General features: G+C 46.5%; 1 protein-coding gene across 1 annotated transcript in view; it reads right to left on the minus strand.

Moving 5' to 3' along the window:
* The window catches only part of atrnl1b (attractin-like 1b), a 137,079-nt gene that overhangs the window by 36,172 nt on the left and 82,543 nt on the right, over positions 1-18,364 (minus strand). The window contains 1 exon segment of the mRNA XM_048232840.1: positions 10,080-10,158. Coding sequence (XP_048088797.1) covers positions 10,080-10,158 — 79 coding nt within the window.

Below are 18,364 nucleotides of genomic sequence, written 5' to 3' on the forward strand. Positions count from 1 at the left end.
GCGGCAATCAAAAGCACGGCATCACGTCAAAACAATAATATTGGTCTTTTGTTGAATCACTGTTAAAACCCTGCCCTCAGGAAAGAGGCACACTGAACTTCACTAATGTTAAATTGAGATTGATCGGCCATCGATTCTCCTGTAGCCTTCATGTTTAAACCACAAATAAAGGACTCCGCGCTATTGGAGTTTTCGTCTGTAACGCGTTTAACAAGTAATACGAATCCCTCCAGCTCTATCAGACGGTATGGGAGATCTCGATTGGACATTTTTTGATTGGATATTTGGTGCCCTTTCCAAGGAAACGACACAAACAATGAGAAAAGGGCAATGCCGGTGTGGCAAAAAACAAGTGGCATCCGGAGGGGAGCCGGATCTAGAAGAAGAAATCATTCCTTAGGCTCGGAGTGATAAGCAAACCGGGCTGTAGGTCATCAGGCCTTCCATAACTCCAGAACTGGCATACCCTCGCCCGTACACAAGCGACAAAAAAAAACAAGTGCACTAAGAGAGCCTAATTACGCATCAAACAGCAAAGAGTGGGGACTCTGAGGGGTGGTGGGGTGGACGCAACAATCATGGAACAATTATAATTCTCCGGGCGCCTTCAAAGAGGGCCCTGGACAACAGCCCTTGAGGACACTCAGCCAACCAATTAAAGTTTTGGTTCCAGACTGCGGGCCTAATGTCTCTACGAAGCTCACGAGCCAAACTGGATCCACTCTGCACAGCATGATAATAGATATTTGAGTGTGTCTCCTATGTGTGTGTGTGTGTGTGTGTGTGTGTGTGTGTGTGTGTGTGTGTGTGTGTGTGAGAGAGAGAGAGAGAATTGTGTGTATAGCTTGGGGAACATGATTAATTTGGGCCTTTGTGGTCGTTTCCCCTGGAAGTGAACAGTGAGCTTTTGTTTGCTCCGAACACGGCTCTTAATGGGGCCAGTTTTCATCGCAGGAGCAGCAGTCCCATGTCAGGACTCTCCTCTTCACGTCCCCTATCTACTGTCCCCCAGACGAGTCGGATGTCGTGAGCACTCCCTCTTCAGCCACGGAGGAAAATGACAACAACAACAACAAAATCAAATGAGGTTTTACGCCAACGGCAATGATTGAGGCCTCGTAAATAATCTGCATCGTGAAGGACATGGTGTGTAGCCGAGGCCGAGTGGGTATATAAACTCACTCGCAAGCCGCTCATGTTGGTCCAACTTTGTTGGTGACTTGCCGGGACAACGCGCCTGTTAAGGACGTGTTAATTTGTATCTTTGAAATGGAACAGCTGCATTGGAAAAAAAAATAAAAATCTATCCATGCTTTACCAGCTGCCCCATTTCCGACGGTCTCCTGTGATCGTTATATGGATTTGCCATCTCGTCACATAGCTCGTCTATGCTTTCCAGAGCCAGAGAAAAGTGCGAAAAAGGGTGTGAAAAGAGCCGATAATTCCTTGGCAATCAGTCAAGGGCTGCTTAAAAAAAAGTTATGATCTCGTCCACAAGGAGAGGGAGTGTCACAACGTCAATGACCTGATTAGGTTGTCAACAAGTCGTCACCTACATACACGGATTACACAACGAGCCTGACTGGTTATTCCATGAAAGGATGTTGATCGATTGTGATATAGCCTCCAGGGTTGATGGAGAGTGGGAAGTTTAGGATTGGTCAGTCTCACTGAATCATGCCTGATTAGGACATTGATTGTTGTTGCGCTACAGCAATAGTATTCTAGTAGGCTTACGAAAAAACGTCATTTCATGTGTAAGCGCGAGACAACATTTGGCTAGTGACTAGAGGTGAGGGCTTGTAGGATCCACTGTGTTCTATGGACAGATGTAGCTTAAACTCCAGCGCCCCATTCCAGATTGCTGCCCACGCTGCAGGCTGGTGTGGCACTGGACGAACGTTTTAGCAAGGAAAGGGACACCAACGCCAACGCGGTGTCAGTGAGTCAATGCCACAAGCTTCGACGGCGGCAACGACTCCAAGTGCTCACAGGAAGACGGAGACGCTTTGGCATGACACATATCCCTGGTGAGCGAGAAGCGGAGTTGATTGACTCAGCGAGTCGAGCTCCACGTGGGTACAGCCATATGTGAGACACTCTGCAGGAACCGTGCAAAGGGAAGAAGACGACGATGACGACGACGAAGAAGAGGAAGAAGAAGAAAAAAGTCTCATCACTCTTCCTCTCAAAAAGATGCCCTGGTGCATTCAGAAAAGTTTACCATCTGCCTATCAGGGTCGACCACACATCTTGCAAAGCTCTCCGGAGGATTTTCTCCCCCCAAAAACACAAACCCATTTTAATTAAGAAAGTGCATTGGCTTCGGCAGTGCCACAAGACACATTGCGGAGCCTAGGATGCTTTTCATAATATCAATAGCGCTCTGCTAATGGCAAGCATGTAAATATTTGACTGATAAACCGTATGCAAATGAGGCTTCATTATGGAAACATTTATCTCAACATCATTACTCCCTGCCTGAGGAGAAGGGGAGGAAAGAAAAGTTTTTTGAGACAAGCAGAGTAGGGGGTGGGAGTGGTGGAGGGGGCATTGAAAAGAAAAGAAATAACAGTCTATTCTAACCCAGAGGCTAATCAGCAGCATGACTTTTCCTCAGTGCGTACAGTCATACTCTTAAGCTGTCTACTGTACTGGAAGAGAGCCAACGAGCCTGATTTAATGATGGGGAGGAGAGAGAGAGAGAGAGAGAGAGAGAGAGAGAGAGAGAGAGAGAGAGAGAGAGAGAGAGAGAGAGAGAGAGAGAGAGAGAGAGAGAGAATATGGGCTTTAATTAATATTGAGGAGGAGAGGGAAAAAGGCTTGCTTTTGCTTTTGCCTGGGGTTTGCTACTGATGTCCTTGAGACAGGAAGCTCTCCAATAATGCATACCTGCGTGAGAGAGTAAGCGAAACCAGGGCAGCATGCCAACAAAAGTTTACTCTTGGCCCCGACAAAATGCCAATGTGCAGAAATGATGTTGCCTAAAGTATAATCCGACATGGTCTAAGGCCACTACATGGCCACTACAACTGTATCTGTAGTCAATAGATGTGTTCAGACATAGGTGTAAGTCTGCATGTTCTGCGGATGTCTAGCGGTTGGGCCGTGTATCTGAACAACAATTCTGTTCATGTGCGTCGGTGTCATTCACACATAACGTCACGCATGTTAGCATGTATGAACTTAGCTAACATGATACACAACGTCCAAGGGTAAATTAGGTAATAATCCCTGCTCAAAATCATGTGAAGTGCCTTATTAGTAATAGACAAGCACTTCAATTAAATCTAAGTTCTGACTTTTATGTTCATTACCAGGACTGCACTGCACTTAAGACACACTTGACCCTCCTTTCAGAGGCAAAAGGCATTTTCTAAACGGCCTATAAAACAAAAGAAACCGACTCCATGAAGAAATGGTCAACAAGATTTTATGTCTCCTTTACCCAAAAAAGGATAACTGGCTAGGACGGCGTGGCTGCTGCTATGTGAGGCTACCGAGTCCTAAAGCGTGAAGGTCCTGTTGGACCAACATGACCGCTGTCAGTTATGATGGTGACCTTTCCCACAATTCACAGCAAACGAGGATCCACACAAGATCCTTCATCAGCCCTCTCGCCTCATCCAGATCTCTCTCCGACACAAGGAGAGCGTGGATCACTGAAATGCCAACATCAATCTCTCACAAGTTGTGTCTCTCTTTTAGTCCACTCTGAAGTGTGTATGAGTGTATGAGAGAGAGTGTGTCTGCTTACAAAACAATGTGCAAACTGCTTCCAAGGACTCATTTAATCACACAATTTCTTTATGAATGGCTTTGAGTATGTGTGAGAGTGTATGTGTGTCTGTGTGTGTGTGTGTGTGTGTGTGTGTGAGTGTGTGTGTGTGAGTGTAAAATGGTTCATTGTATAGATGGTCAGAAACTCATTCTTCAAGGGTAGGGATGGAAGCGGTTACGTCGGGTGTTGAAATATCAGCAGTGCCTCTGGCTGTTTGTATGGGAGACATTCCTCCTGCTCCTGCCCGTGACATTTAGTGCAGACATCTCCTACACACCCCACTGACTCTCGAAAGGGCCTGGACACCCCCCCAACACACACACACACACACACACACACACACACACACACACAATTGCCTAGTGCAACCACGAGGCGAAGAGTCGACACAGCCTTGACCAAACAGTGTCCACACGTGTATGCTAATGCATCCACTATTGGCAACTGTACTTATGACGTAAGGCCAGAAGGCAATTCAGAAAGAGCAAGCAGCACTAGATGGCCAATGCTCTTATAGTGTATTTAGGCTGGTAACAAGCGTAAATGCAGTGTGTTCTGGTCAAGGCCACTCTCGAGGTTGCTTTGCTGACAAATATCTTGGAAGAACCTAGGCTGGCGGCAGAAGTATGAGATGATGCTAAAATGCATGCTCTACCTTGTGCTATGAAAGAAACCCATTCTGTATGGTTTTGTCAACCTTGTCAAAGCTGATTGCAATGTATGATTCATTAGAAATTCTTGCTCATTAACTGCCATTCTCTGTTAGCATGACATTTTATCACCACAGTTATTGCGGAGTCATGAGGTCTTGTCAAATTAATATTGCCCATTTGTGATTCTAATAGGGTGAAGTCATCATTTTTCTAATCAGCCGAGTTCAGCAGACAGTTGGAGTCTGTTAGAATGACATCCACAACCATATATCCAACCACATAACCCACAACGCTTCTGCAACACTGACCTTCTCAGAGTCTGAAAAACAGGTGACGACATGCCATGCTTGAGCCTAACCACTGATTTAATTAGCTAATTAAGAACTGCAGGAGCAGCTGAACAAATCTATGCCCAGGTGTACACACACACACACACACACACACATGCCATTTAGGTTCAGCATCTTCCTGCTCCCGCTCTGACAAGACCCCTGTCCTCCATGTTGATTAAGCACTCGAGGTGAGTGCAGGTCGCGCATCACTTACGGCAACAAATCAAAACATGCGAATCCACAGAGGGTAAATATGGACTCGTCTAATTGCAAATGATTATGCCATTCTCCTCCACTGCTCTAATATCTAGCTATTAACAAACACGGCTTAAAAAATAAAATGGAAGGGTGGAGGGGGCTGGAGACGAGTCAGTTTAGATGTCGCTCCTCCTGAAAAGGAAGATTAATCAAGGAACCGAACAAAGACAACAGATGCCTCATTTTCTGGTGACTGGCTGATGTGGCAAAATAACAAACTAATAATCTCTGAAAGGGGGCAATATGACCGTCAAGTCAGTGTGTATGAGTGTGTCTGTGTGTGTGTGTGTATGTGTGTGTGTGTGTGTGTGTGTCTGGAAAGTGGGGTGATTGAAAGGCGGCATGGTTACAACGTCACAAAACAGAGTACATCTAATAACAGAGAGCGAGGCGCAGATGTTTGACATCTTTGCAGGGTATTGTTCATACTGTGCTTCGGCATAACAGCAATTAGCAATAATAACGGGGAATTAAGCACCCTCCTGGTTGTCTGTCTCTGTCTCTCTCTGTGTTGTATGATTCTTGCACTTCAGGTAACCGTGCTAATGCTGAAAGAGAGGGCTTCATTAAAGGGTGCCTTTCAACAACAAGATCATAATTCGTCTGTAAAAAGACTGCTGCATCCCACCTTACGACATCAAACATCCTACATTTTACATGTTGTGAGTTCAGTTCAGTTCAGTTCATACCAAAGCACAGAGGTCCAAGCTCTAATGCTAATGCATTCTGTCTCACCATGTTATTGATGGGTCTTTTTGCGTCATCTGTGCTACTGCTGGGTTTTCCATGTTAGCAACACAATAAGACAAATGTCATGCTGGCAGTATCCATAGGAACGGAAGGTTCATCTTGCCCCCTTCTCCCACAAGAGACCACAATCATGAGGTCTATCTTAGCCGCTAGCCGCCTTGAAGTGCAGGTGAGCGGCAGGTGCTTGATGTAGGTGACTGATGCAGAGAAAATAACACACACTGCCTTCTCTGAGCTGCCGGGTTCTGTCGGGCTATTTAAGTGCCACTCGGCATTGACGGTGCCCTGGAAATTGCTTGACAAGTCAGGCACTTGTGCTCTTACATGGAGGTCAGATGCCTTCAGCGAACAAAGTCCGACCAGCGGTCCTGAAGTGGAGGAAAGAAAATCTTTGTCCGACAAAGTTGCTCTGTAAGTTTCCCTCCTTTTTTTTTAACGCTTTTGTTTATTAATGGTGCAAGACTGGCAGAGTGCTTTGTAGGAGAGGCCTTCAAGCCAGGCTCTTTCAGGGATTGCCTTAAGAATTGAGTGGCTTGAAAGAAGTGGAGAGTTACGCCAAGGCCACGGAAGGACAGTCAAGGATGTAGCAGAGCACTCGAATCTCTTCAGCAGAATCCACACACATGTTATGACTTTCAACTTTAAGCAAGTGGATTCTAAAAGTTTTCATTATTTTAGTTTGCTAGCTCCACCAACAAAAGCAGAGATTTTGGACTTTGGAAGTGGTTTGGGAGCTATTCCTCAGTCCGATGTTATAATAATGTTATAATAACGTAATAATAATAAACCAGAGAAAGGCACACATGTATACACACACCAAGTGCATCTTGTAAATACAGCTGAGAAGAGCCAGGTCCTTAAGCTCAAACGATCGCCCTTTCACACCGCACATACACACTCAACGCAGAACCCTTCTAATGACCCCCTACGGTTACCCACAATCCAACGGGCCCGTTCACCGCTGCCTGCGGAGAAGAGAGACGGAACACTGTGTTCCTCAGCGCCTCATAGGCAAAACAACAACAGAGGAAACGAAACCCGGAACATCAAGAGAGAATGTTTAATCAACATAATCAGAGCAACACGTCTATTGCACCAAGAGCACAAATAACGTTGAAATAGGACACGATGAGGATGAGCAAGAGACTCACACACATCAAGACAACACAACACACACACACACATAAAACGGTACACAGACGTGGGGGGATATGAATTATGCAAGTGATGCTGGGTCATCCTAGTTTTTTCACTTAGATAAAGCGAAATGCGGCACGGCAACACTGAACAACTTAATCAAAAGTAATGAGGCAGGCTTTGGCTAGAGGCCGTTACACAAGGCATGCCCCAATCACCACAGCATGGAACAGATGCCAAAACAGGTCTTCTTGTCTGTGGCACCCACAACCAGAGGTTGCACAAGGCATGCCCCAATCACCACAGCATGGAACAGATGCCAAAACAGGTCTACTTGTTTGTGGCACCCACAACTAGAGGTTCACCCCACCAAAAGCTAGGAAGAACAAAAAAAAAAAACAAGAATTGAGCTGCACCCTATTTTACTTTTCAAGCCAAATGTAAAAATTCAAAGTCAGAAATATCTACAAAGGAGGCCTACCTACATTTTTTTAGGTGTGTGGGGGTATGCTTCCCCATAGGCTCATAACAGCAGGCAAAAAACAGACAACTGGGGTATTAACCTCAAATCGAAGAAGCAGGGGAAACAATGGCATTTGTGCAGCACAACAAAAGGCATCCGCTCCTGTTATCCAGGCCCTTTCCCCCGGCCTACTGGGGGGTGACCCTATTAGGGGTATCAAAGGGAGGCTCTCTCCAAGTAATCTTGTGTACTGTTGCTATTAGAATTTCAAAGAAGTTTCCCAACTGTTTGATCTCGCAGCCAAAATCATTGTCGGAGGGAAGCGGCATTAGCATAAACTGGAGCATCTAAACATATCCCGCTCCGTTTCCGGGCCACATGTTTCAGGAACAGCAGTCGAAAAGAGCCACCACCGAGGATGGAGAGGGGTTGGGATGGAGACTTGGGAGGAGGCTGGGCTGGGCTGGGCTAGGTTGGATTGGGTTGGGTTTGGTTAGGTTAAGAAAGGGCATTCAGAAGCATGAGTAAGTACTTAAGAAAATTGGAAAATGGCAATATTGGATGCTTATAAACCAGAGGTGTATTTTGAGTGAGGGATACATCTAGAGAAATTGAAAGACAGATAGAGAGGTATGACTGGCTGCTTGCACGGTTGAACCTGGCACCTGAATGCTTTGGTGATGCTCTTCCCATATGGCAGGCTAAGGAAAGGTAGCAGCCGTCTAACTGTGGAGCCACATATTTTACGCCCACTTTCTCGGCTAACCTTCTGTTCATGTTTGCTAATGTTCCAGGAATCCGTGCCTGGTCGTTGAGCAGCATTCACCTGTGGTTTGCAAACATTCAAAAAAAAACAAGCTGACCCTGGTGCACCTGCAGAACTAAACAAAAACAAACAACTTAAAAAAAAAAAAAAAAAGAACGGGGAAAAAAACTGACAATCGACTTCAGCTGTCATTTCCTCTGGGGACGACGCGAACCAAACTCAAGCAGTCGAGGAAGCTCATAAGCCCGTTCGGATGACGGCAGACGCCGAGCTTTCGCCGACGTTCCATCGGCAGCCTTCACTTTATCTCCTCTCCGCTAAATCCCGAGAAGCAGTCACCAGGGTGACCTTCAGGAATGATTGGAGGAATGATGGACATTTTATTCGTCCACACACCCCCAAACTCTTTCTAGCTCTCGAACTTCAGACAAACACAGACAGAAGGGTAAAGAAATAAATCTTGAGAGCTATTTCCCCCCCTTTTTTTTATTATTATCCTTCTCAAGTGTCTCTCTAAACTTTTCAATCATCTGAAATTAACAGATAAAACCTTTTGTGCATCTGTGTGAGTGTGTGTGCGTGTGAGTGTGTGCATGTGTGTGTGTGTGTGTGTGTGTTTTTCTTCCAATCCAGAGTGCTGAAGGGCAGTAGCAAACAGATGATCTGAATTCTGGGGGAGGCTAGGCAAAGTGAGTGGAATTTTAATGAGCAGAGCCCATCTGCCCACATTAGGGCTTATTGACTTTAATTCTTTAGATGAATACTGTTCTGCTTCGCGGCAGTCATCACTCATGTTTGTTTCCATACATCAATTATCTGCTGGAAACACAAATATCAACCTCCTCTATTATCAATGTCAACATTCTCTGGCCACGAAGGAGAAATGCATAACTGGAGCCATGATATGTCTATTACCGGACAGTGGCTCGCATCGTCAAGCAGTGGTTATTAGTGTAGATCACTCAATATGCAGGTTTGTTTTTAACATGTTAACGAAATTACAAGATGGCTTCCCATCAGCAACTGGCAGGTTCTTCATAAGCACGTCACAGCGCAACTACTGAGCTAGACGTCATTAGCAAGGTGTTCCCAATTACTTCAGGACCCTGGCCTTGACAGGAGCATAATGACTGCATAATGCTGACAAATGCCCGTGACTTGGGTGATGTACACCTCAAGCAGGCAAGCAAAACAGCTTGTGTTGTGATGGTGGGACTTCAAAAGAATATTTCCTAAAAAACCCTTTCAACTGGCCATATGCTTGTCCAGTCGTGGTTGCGGCTCCAGCTCCAGCCACTGTTGACAAATGGGATGGAGGGAGAGTGGGGTGTGAGGATGTTGTGGGGGGGTCTGCGATGGGCCTGGCCATTAGAGGAGGACCCTTCTGGAGACCAAATGAGGGGTAGGAGAGGGAGAAGAGGCAGCACATCGCACAGACATCTGTTCCAGCCGTAGAGCCCCCCCCCACCCACCCGCCCCCCATCCCCATCAACCCACTCCACTCCCAGTACAATCAACCGAGCCTTGGATTACTCCTGTCAGGGCTAATTGGTTCATAAGGACCAGTAATTAGGAAGATGAGAATGTTTGTCAGCAGAAACTTCTTCAGGGCAAAGAGCAATATTCATTTTCATTTCTCTGCTGCGGTTTAGAAAAAGAAAAATGAAGAATGCAACCCAGCCAGAGGGAATGAAGAAAATAAAATGAGCACCAACACACACACACACACTGGAACACACAAACTCAAATATGTATCCAAGACCGCAATGATTTCCATCCACGAGGAAAAAAAACAAGCCAAAAAAATATTTAATTGCAAACTTTTTTTGATTGTGTTTAGGCACTCAACAGAGCGAGAGAGAAAGAGAGAGAGAGAGAGATTGGGGGGGGGGCAAAAAAGAGGTGGTGGGAAACAAATAACAAATCTGCAGGGCCTTACCTCACGTCGACGAGATGCCCAACAGGTCTGCTTGATCTTCCACACGACTGCAGCCACCAGCAACAGAGACAGGAAACAGCTGGAGAGAGAGCGCAACAGAGAGGGAGAGAGAGAGAGCGAAATGAGAGAGATTAACTACAGGCCTGTATAATTATTGACTGCTGAGGCAACTGCGAGACGAATCAGGAGAAAGACGCAAGGAGGCTTTAGAGAAATTTCCCTGCGCACCTTTTCAGTACATCAAAAAAACATTTGCTAACTACAGATCTTCAAATTGCTCTCTATTCAATCAGTCTGTGCAATAACTCGGTCAATGGCAGGTGGGAGGAAGTAATTTAAATGAATCCGTCTGAATCGGGAAGTGAAGCGCTGCTCTGCGTTAAAGAAAGGCCTCCGTTTCTCCCTGGCAGTTTTCCATTATATTTGATCATATACAATGCACACTTTCTCTAATTCTTCAAGTCAAACCTGTTTAAACTAGTTGGCTCCAGTCACCTCTTTATTCTTCCGTTTGGCAGCTGTTTACATTTGTTCTCTTAGACTTTACCTACACCAATGACAGCACAGTGCAAACACACTGCTGGTCGGAGGGTAAACTTCAGCGTGGCGGCTTCTTTTGACTGGGGTTATTTGGAGTGTTTGGAGTTTCATGGTTGTCAAGTTTTCTTCTTGGTTGGTTAGGAAGCTTAGGTAACATGGCTGGCATTATACAGTAGCATTCATGAGCTTCTTTAACAGCCATCTTCAATTTCACTTGGCCTTCCATTTCAAGCAGTTCCCACTTCTATCACATAATCATAGCTCTTTTTTGTTTAATCAAAACTGTACGTGAAAAAGACAACATATCCGTTTACAGCACTCCTGGTAGAGAGGACTCTGGACATTGCAAACATATGGCACAACATGTTGTACCGTCAGATAATTTACAGCAGATTGTAACTGGTTTATTTACACGGCAGAGTTTACTTTCTAGAGTGCTGTGGTTCTCATGCCTCCTCTTTTAGTGCATTCCCTGCAATATTGAACATTCCCAGATGCAAGGGATAATTAGACCAAGGTAGTTGCACTGCATCATAAAACGATGTTGCCTACGGTGAATTCGCTCCCTCTCTCACAAAGGTGAATCTCTCTTCTCTTTCCCCTCACAGGATAATTTAACGTGCATCTCTCATTCTCTGTGCACAAAGGGAAATCTCTCTCTCTCTCTCTGTAAGTAAAGTTAAACCTCTCCTCTCTTTGTTTCGTGCTCACTGAGCTTTGGATTTCTTCGGCTTATTCTCGTTTTTATGATTGCAAAATCTTTCAAATCAAAACATCTGCCTTTTTCATTTGTTGATTGTTTGTTTATATGTGTGTGTGTATCCTCTCTGAACGCTCCCAGTCTATCCATTCCCCCTGCAGTTCACAGTTCGTATGAGGTTTCTTCTTCGCGTCACATTGGAGGCGTGCTCTCTCTCTCACAGACCTGGGTGAACGGGCACGGTTCAAAGCAGACCGGCATTTACAAGGTGCCCTTTCCCACTTTCCTGCCTCCTTTGGCACAACACAATGTAAAGGAGTGCTGGTGGTGGTGAGGAAAAAAAACACACACAGCGCTATGTAAACAAACGAACCTGTTCTCATATTGGTCTTGGAACATTTATCAAAACCAGTCAGAGGCAATGGCTGCCGTATGGGTTTTTTGATCAGGGCCTAGGGAACACAAACAAGTGTCTCAAGTGGGATAAAACAGAGCCATTTGCAAAGACCAAAGATGGCAATGCGGCTCTCCAGACACAGCTTAGCTATTTATTTATTTTATTCCGATGGTGAAATCACTCGCACTCATATTCTAAATAATTACTTCAATTAATAACGCATCATACAAGTCATTACCGACAAGCACTTATCACTCAAGAGCTTTTCCTGTGAGTGACTTTGATAGATTGAGCGCGCGGGGTGAAAACAGGAACATAACTCATATCAACATGCTAAATACCCCGACTGTACAATCTGCCAAAGTTAAACACTTTACTTTGAAGAGGATTGATTCTGTGGTTCGACATCATGAAATATTCACCGCTAATATTTCGCTTAGAGCGTCAACAACATTTGTTGCTATTGCCTGGTCGGGGAGAGGACCAAATCTCTCTTGGAAAGTCCAACACATTTTTTGGGGGAGAAAGAGAGGCGTGGGGTGGGGGAGGGGGCATGAAATTAGTCTCGTCTGACACCTAAGCAAGTGTACAGATCGTCAAGCTGAGTGACAGCGGCAACGTCGGGTTTCGGAAAAACCGTGAGGGGGGAGAGGTGTGAGCTCTGGCTCGGGGGACTTACCCCGAGGAAACAAACTCCTCAAAAGCAAACCATCTGGGGCGGACTCAACAACTTTAGGCAAATTGCTTCACTCCTGCCCCCAACCCCTCATCCCAGGGGCGTCTGAATTTGAAGAGATATGTGTGCATTCGTAAACATCTCCGGTGTAAAATTAATTCACGGTTCACACAGCTAAGAAGAAAAAAAGGGGTGTGGGGTGAGAAGAAAAAAAAAAACTCTGAATGATGAAATCCCTTTAATGCTTTCAAACACACAACCATCTTGGGGCTCTTTTGAAGATAATGCCCAACTGAACTGAAGACGATGGGGATGGGAAAAAACGAGAGAGCGTGAGAGAGAGAGAGAGAGAGAGACAGAGAGAGAGAGAGAGAGAGGGAGAGAGAGAGAGTGGCAGCAGCGGAGGAGAGGAGGAGAAGAGAAGAGAAGAGGAGAGGAGAGGAGATAGGGGTAGGGGGAGAAAAACTTGAATGGCTCGATTAAGGAGCAGCGCCATGGAAATCCCCTCTCAGATCTGTCCCCTCTTTCATCCGCGGGATTGAAGACAGTAAACAGGATTTAATCCCCCCTCCCCGTTCCCTGCGCGGTTCCACCTGGATCCCGCGCTAATAAGAGAAATAAAGCAATTAGTCACCACTCTCTATAACCCCCCCCCACTCCACCCCACCTCCATCAGCACATCCCACCCCACCTCTGTCAGCACCTTCTTAACAAGCGACGAGGAGGAGGAGGAGAGGAGGGGGGGATGAGAGAAGGAGATGCAGATAGGTGCCATTTCTTGAAGGGAGAGGGCAGGTGACTAGGGGCAGGAGAGGCGGCATATTGATGAACTGCGGGAGACGAGAGTGTGGATTACTGGAGTGCATAAAGGACAGAGAGAGAGAGAGAGAGAGAGAGAGAAAGAGAGAGAGCAAGGGACAGGGAGAGGCAGAGAGAGAATGAGGGAGAGAGGAAGTTTTGGAGGAAAAAGAAAAGAATAGGTAGAGAAAGAGAGGGTTGAGAAGAAAAGAAAGAAAGGAAGTAAGAAAGAGAGTGTTGGCAGAGGAAAGCAAGAGAGAGAGAGAGAGAGCGAGAGAGAGAGAGAGAGAAGAGAGAGAGAGAGAGAGAGAGAGAGAGAGTGTGTGTGTACGTGTGTGTAAGAGGGAGAGCTGTAATGAACTTATGTGCTGCTTTTAATGCTGCAGCTTTAAATCAAATGCTATGGTGGGAATACAGCAAGGGAGCAGTGGATCTCCAGCCAACATCCTAGCCTCAGTTTTCATCACCGCCGCAGTAGTAATCTCACACACACACACACACACACAGACAGACAGAGAGAGAGAGAGAGAGAGAGAGAGAGAGAGAGAGAGAGAGAGAGAGAGAGAGATCCATACACAAGCCCCAGGCTCTTCGGACGGGAAGCGCTCTCTCCTTCTTATTTGCTTGTGTGCTTGAGCAATGAGCCTTAAAATCACAAACAAGAGTCCACGCACAGGGCAGAGGGGAAGCGAGCGCAGGCCAGGCGAAGTGCGATTCCGCTAATTAGCAGCAATTAGCCACATAAGCCGGCCCCTGCACACAATCCATTTCCTCAATCACTTAGACACTTAGGAGAGGAGCCGGTCCCAGACCTCGGGGCAGGAAGGAGTTATTTCACGCACATGAACACACACACACACACACACACACGGTCCCTCTCACTCTCTGGTATACTCACTCTCTCTTTCTCTCTCTTTCACAGACACACACACACACAAAAAAGGCAGTACCTGCATAGTCAAACTCTTAGGATGATTTATTAGTGCCAAGTCGGTTTACCGTCCATGAACACACACACACACTGTGTGTCTGTCTGTCTTTACCAACCACACACACACACACACACACACACACACACACACACACACACACACTGTTTACCAACCCCATGTTTACTAACACTGGGCCAGTCCAACTACAAATCTTTCAAGCAGCAAAGATCTCCAGCTGAATCCCAGAACTTCACGCTCGGCCTATCTGGCAGACCGAGGCCAACATGATAACCTCCGACCTCTCCTGTGTTTTTGTGTGACCAGACAGAGAGCTTAGCACAAAGGGTCAACCATTCGGAATGGACACAAGGAGGACGGAGGAGGGAGAACGGAGGAGCGCAGAGTGAGAAGAACGAAGTGAGAAAAACCGGGAACGAAAAGTCAAAAAGGAAATGAGCAAATGAGAAAGTCAAAGAGGAAAGAAAGAGAGGAAAGAAAGAGCAGAGAAAGATGAAATAAAGAGGAAATAAAGAGGAGAGAAAGAGGAAATAAAGAGAGGAGAGAAAGATGAAGGAAGCGGTCTCTTTCCCTTAAGTGTGGGCAGCATGCCGTCCCGTCATCCGTCTTGAGACGTGGACACCTGAGTCCCCGCAGATCGCCGTGACCTCAGTCACCTCTGATCGAGGGCAAGATAAAAAAAAAGCTCCACCGCAGCCACATCGTGCACTTGCCGTGGCCCTGCCCTCTCTAATGACACTGGCCGTCTCCGAGCGGCTCATTACGCGAGGTTACTGCACACAAGTGCCGAGGAGCTGGACGAAAACCAGGCCAGTGCTGCGGGCGGCCTCAAAGGAAAAGCCTGCCTCCTCGAAGAGAGAGAGAGAGAGAGAGAGAGAGGAAGAGAAAGAGAGAGAGAGGGAGGGAGATGGAGGGATTGAGGAAAAAGAGAATAAAAACGAAAAAGAAATAGTAACCCTGACAGTTTTAGTCTTAAATTGTGAGAGATGTGGGGAGTGGGGAGGGAAGCAAAGTTTTGATTGAGACAATGTTACTTAGTGCGCTTCAAAGTTTTCTTGACATCGGGCTCGTTTATTTTGACGCCCCGGCTCCCATGCCAGGCCAACAGAACCGAGTGGCTGTGTGTACCCCTCGCTCTGTGTGCTTCTTAAAATCTCCAATCATGAGTGGGGAAAAAAAACTAAAATCCTTCACCTGTCAGGGTGCTACACATCCAAACCTCATTTATACAGAGAAAACCGGAGCTCATGACACCAGCCACGCGCAGGGGCTCTAAGACTGGGATAACTATCTTTGCGCGAGAACGTTGGGAAAAGAAGTGAGAGAGCGAGTGAGACAGTAAACCAAAGGAACCATGGAAAGAAACAAACGACACTGAATTGCGAACCCGAGGTAGAGCGAGGTTGGGAAACGGAGCCGTATTGTGTTTACGGCGTTGCTAAATAAAGCGACGAAACACAAGCCGCGCCACGGCGCACAGCAGGAGCAGCGGCAGACGAGGCGGGCAGAGTACCTACAGGCTGCGTCGGCTGCTCCCTCCTCCTGCATACGGCCTTCTGGGCTTAAGAGCTCATGTCAGACACTGGGCTCGACAAATGGATTCTCGCAATTGAACCAAACGCATTAACTACCCGAACGGAAAATACCGAGAGAGAAGAGAAAAGAGAAAAAGGTGGGGTGTGGGGGGGTTGTGGATGGCGAGGGGAGAAAAAAGCGACAGCTTAAAAGCCATCTGCTGATGTGGGGATGGGACAGGGTTGCATGGGGGTGACGGAGGTTTTTTTGTCCCCTCTCCTTTCCCTTTTTTGCGTCCGTTCGACGTTTAAATATCGTGACGGTAATTCTGGGTTGCTCCAGTGTCAGGAGTCTGATGTGGCAGCGGCCATTTGTGGACAGAGGCGCTTTTAAAAAGCCATCAACGGGCTAGCCGCAGACAAGCTCACTTTGAGTGGGGTCGTAATTGGGTTTAATATTTTTAATAACAGTCTTCACACACGGCTCTTTTATATGGTGGTGGTGGTGGTGGTAAGGGAGGTGGTGATGTGTTGGGGAGACAAAAAAGTGAACTGTTCATTAGCATAGGCGAGGGTCACGAGACAGAGTCATTGTCACGCCAATCACCCCAGAGTTGTGACCCGAGTGACCTAAGGGAGAGCTGAATGTCAGGATGATTGCAGCATGGGCCCAGATAACGACACACCCCCTCTCTCTCTCTCCATCACACAGAGACACACACACACACACACACACACACACACACACTTCTCTCTAACATGTTTTCCCCTCTCCCTCCATCCATCCCCTTCCCCACCTAAATACCTTATTTCCCTGACACCGTAATTCCATCAGCTAGAACACCGTGATAAGTCATCGTCCTCCAGTGTGTGCTGGCATTTGGAGAGATCCCAGGAGAGATAGCCCCACCATGTCCATCTCTCACTTTCTCCCCATGTGCGGGGTGGTGCGACGACGCTAGCCTGGAGCTAACCACTATCTATGCTCTGGTTATCTTCTGACCCAAACACCCTCTCTTCTCACACACACTAACACACACACACACACACCAAATATGGCAAAAAAAAATATGGCACAGGCTTTGTTTTGCTGCTGACCCTCCTCATCCAGTGGCAATGACCTCATGTCACAGCGGATCAGTGTTAACCACAAGCTGCAGCGAGGGTGTTCAGTGGCCAAGCAAGGAGGTGGTGGTGATGTAGTCAGAGCTTGCTATGAGCTAATTACAAAAACACCACAAGGCTTCGCAGCTCGCAACAGCCATCCGCACAAGACAAACATCAAACAAGATGTTCCTCATATCTTTTTTTGGGCTTCTGCCTCTTAAATTCTTTTCATCTAATTTCTTGACTGCTACAATAGCCTTCTTCTAGATCCAAGATGGCCACCAATAGCCAATAACAAACAACTAGAATCAACTGGGGGATGTGATAATTGGGGTTTGAGGGCAACTGTCAGCCAAATGATTTCCGGCTCGGAGGTCTGGGGTGGAGCACAATGAGCAAGCACAAAATGATGCACTTGGCCTGCAACCGTCCCCTTTCAAAGTAAACCTTTTGTACAATTCACACAATTGACAAAGGGCCACTCAACAAAATAGCACATAAGAAACAGCCATACACAACAATGTGGTACAGTGGGTCAATTTTTATGGTGGCTGACTAGACAGGCCAGCGGTACAATAGACATTTTTTTTTTTTTTGAGCTGATGTGCCATTCATAGAGCGCTGTCTCACACGCGTTCCACACAATTGATAAAGGGCATTTAGCACTGAAGGAATGAAGCAGCCGGGACTTGTGTCTAAAATGAGTTTTAATGGCCATTTTAATGGCCAAATAAAAAAAAGGCCACAGACATGGACACGGATGGTGGAGCAGTACTGGAGGCCCTTTTCACAGAGACACGCTCTCCTCCAGCTCATTTCCACTAAGTGACAGCAGAGAGTGGCAAAGTGTTGTGTGCCTCTCTGTGTGTGTGTGTGTGTGTGTGTGTGTGTGTGTGTGTGTGGGGGCAGAGAAGGGGGTGCTGAATTACTGTGCTTTATCAGGAGACCCCCCCCCCCAAAGAAAGAGGGAAGCGAGACAATTAGCTCTCTGCTCCGTCCTCCGGCTCGTTGGCGCCGACAGTAGGCCGTGATGGCCGAGGAGCTGCTGATGCGGAGAGACAGGCGATGAGTGGTGCGGGGGTGGGGCGAGAGCTGGGAGGTCAGTAATTCGCTCAGTAATCAAATGGTAGACACCAGTGATGGCCAGTGGCCGGTGGTGGTGGTGACAGTTTATGGAGGGAGAGATTTTTCCCCCTGACAACAAATTAGAGCCCAATTTGAATGTTGGCCAAAGTGCAAAGTCTAAAGTGTAACTACAGCTGATGCAATAACTACACAAAATCTATTTGCTAATTTAATACCATGAGCACAAACAGTGGCGGCTTAGCTCAAAGCTCTCACACCCCACATGATGGTTTTGGATCATGCACAACACACTTTGGACATTGACTGACTTTACACATTGCCCTTTAAAATCGAGCCCACTGTGTCTGTGAGTAGATACTAAACCACTGAAGTTAGTACAGTGGAAACAGACAAAATATATTGGACAGGGAGAGGGAGTTGTTTGTTCATTTTTGTAGACAGTGGACAGAGAAGTTTGCTCTTTTTCTGTGGTTTTGTTTTTTTTGTGTACCTCACTGTTATTTCTGTGTTGTCTTAA

This window comes from Alosa alosa, chromosome 22, assembly GCF_017589495.1.
Source record: "Alosa alosa isolate M-15738 ecotype Scorff River chromosome 22, AALO_Geno_1.1, whole genome shotgun sequence".
NCBI classification, from domain to species: Eukaryota; Metazoa; Chordata; class Actinopteri; order Clupeiformes; family Clupeidae; genus Alosa; species Alosa alosa.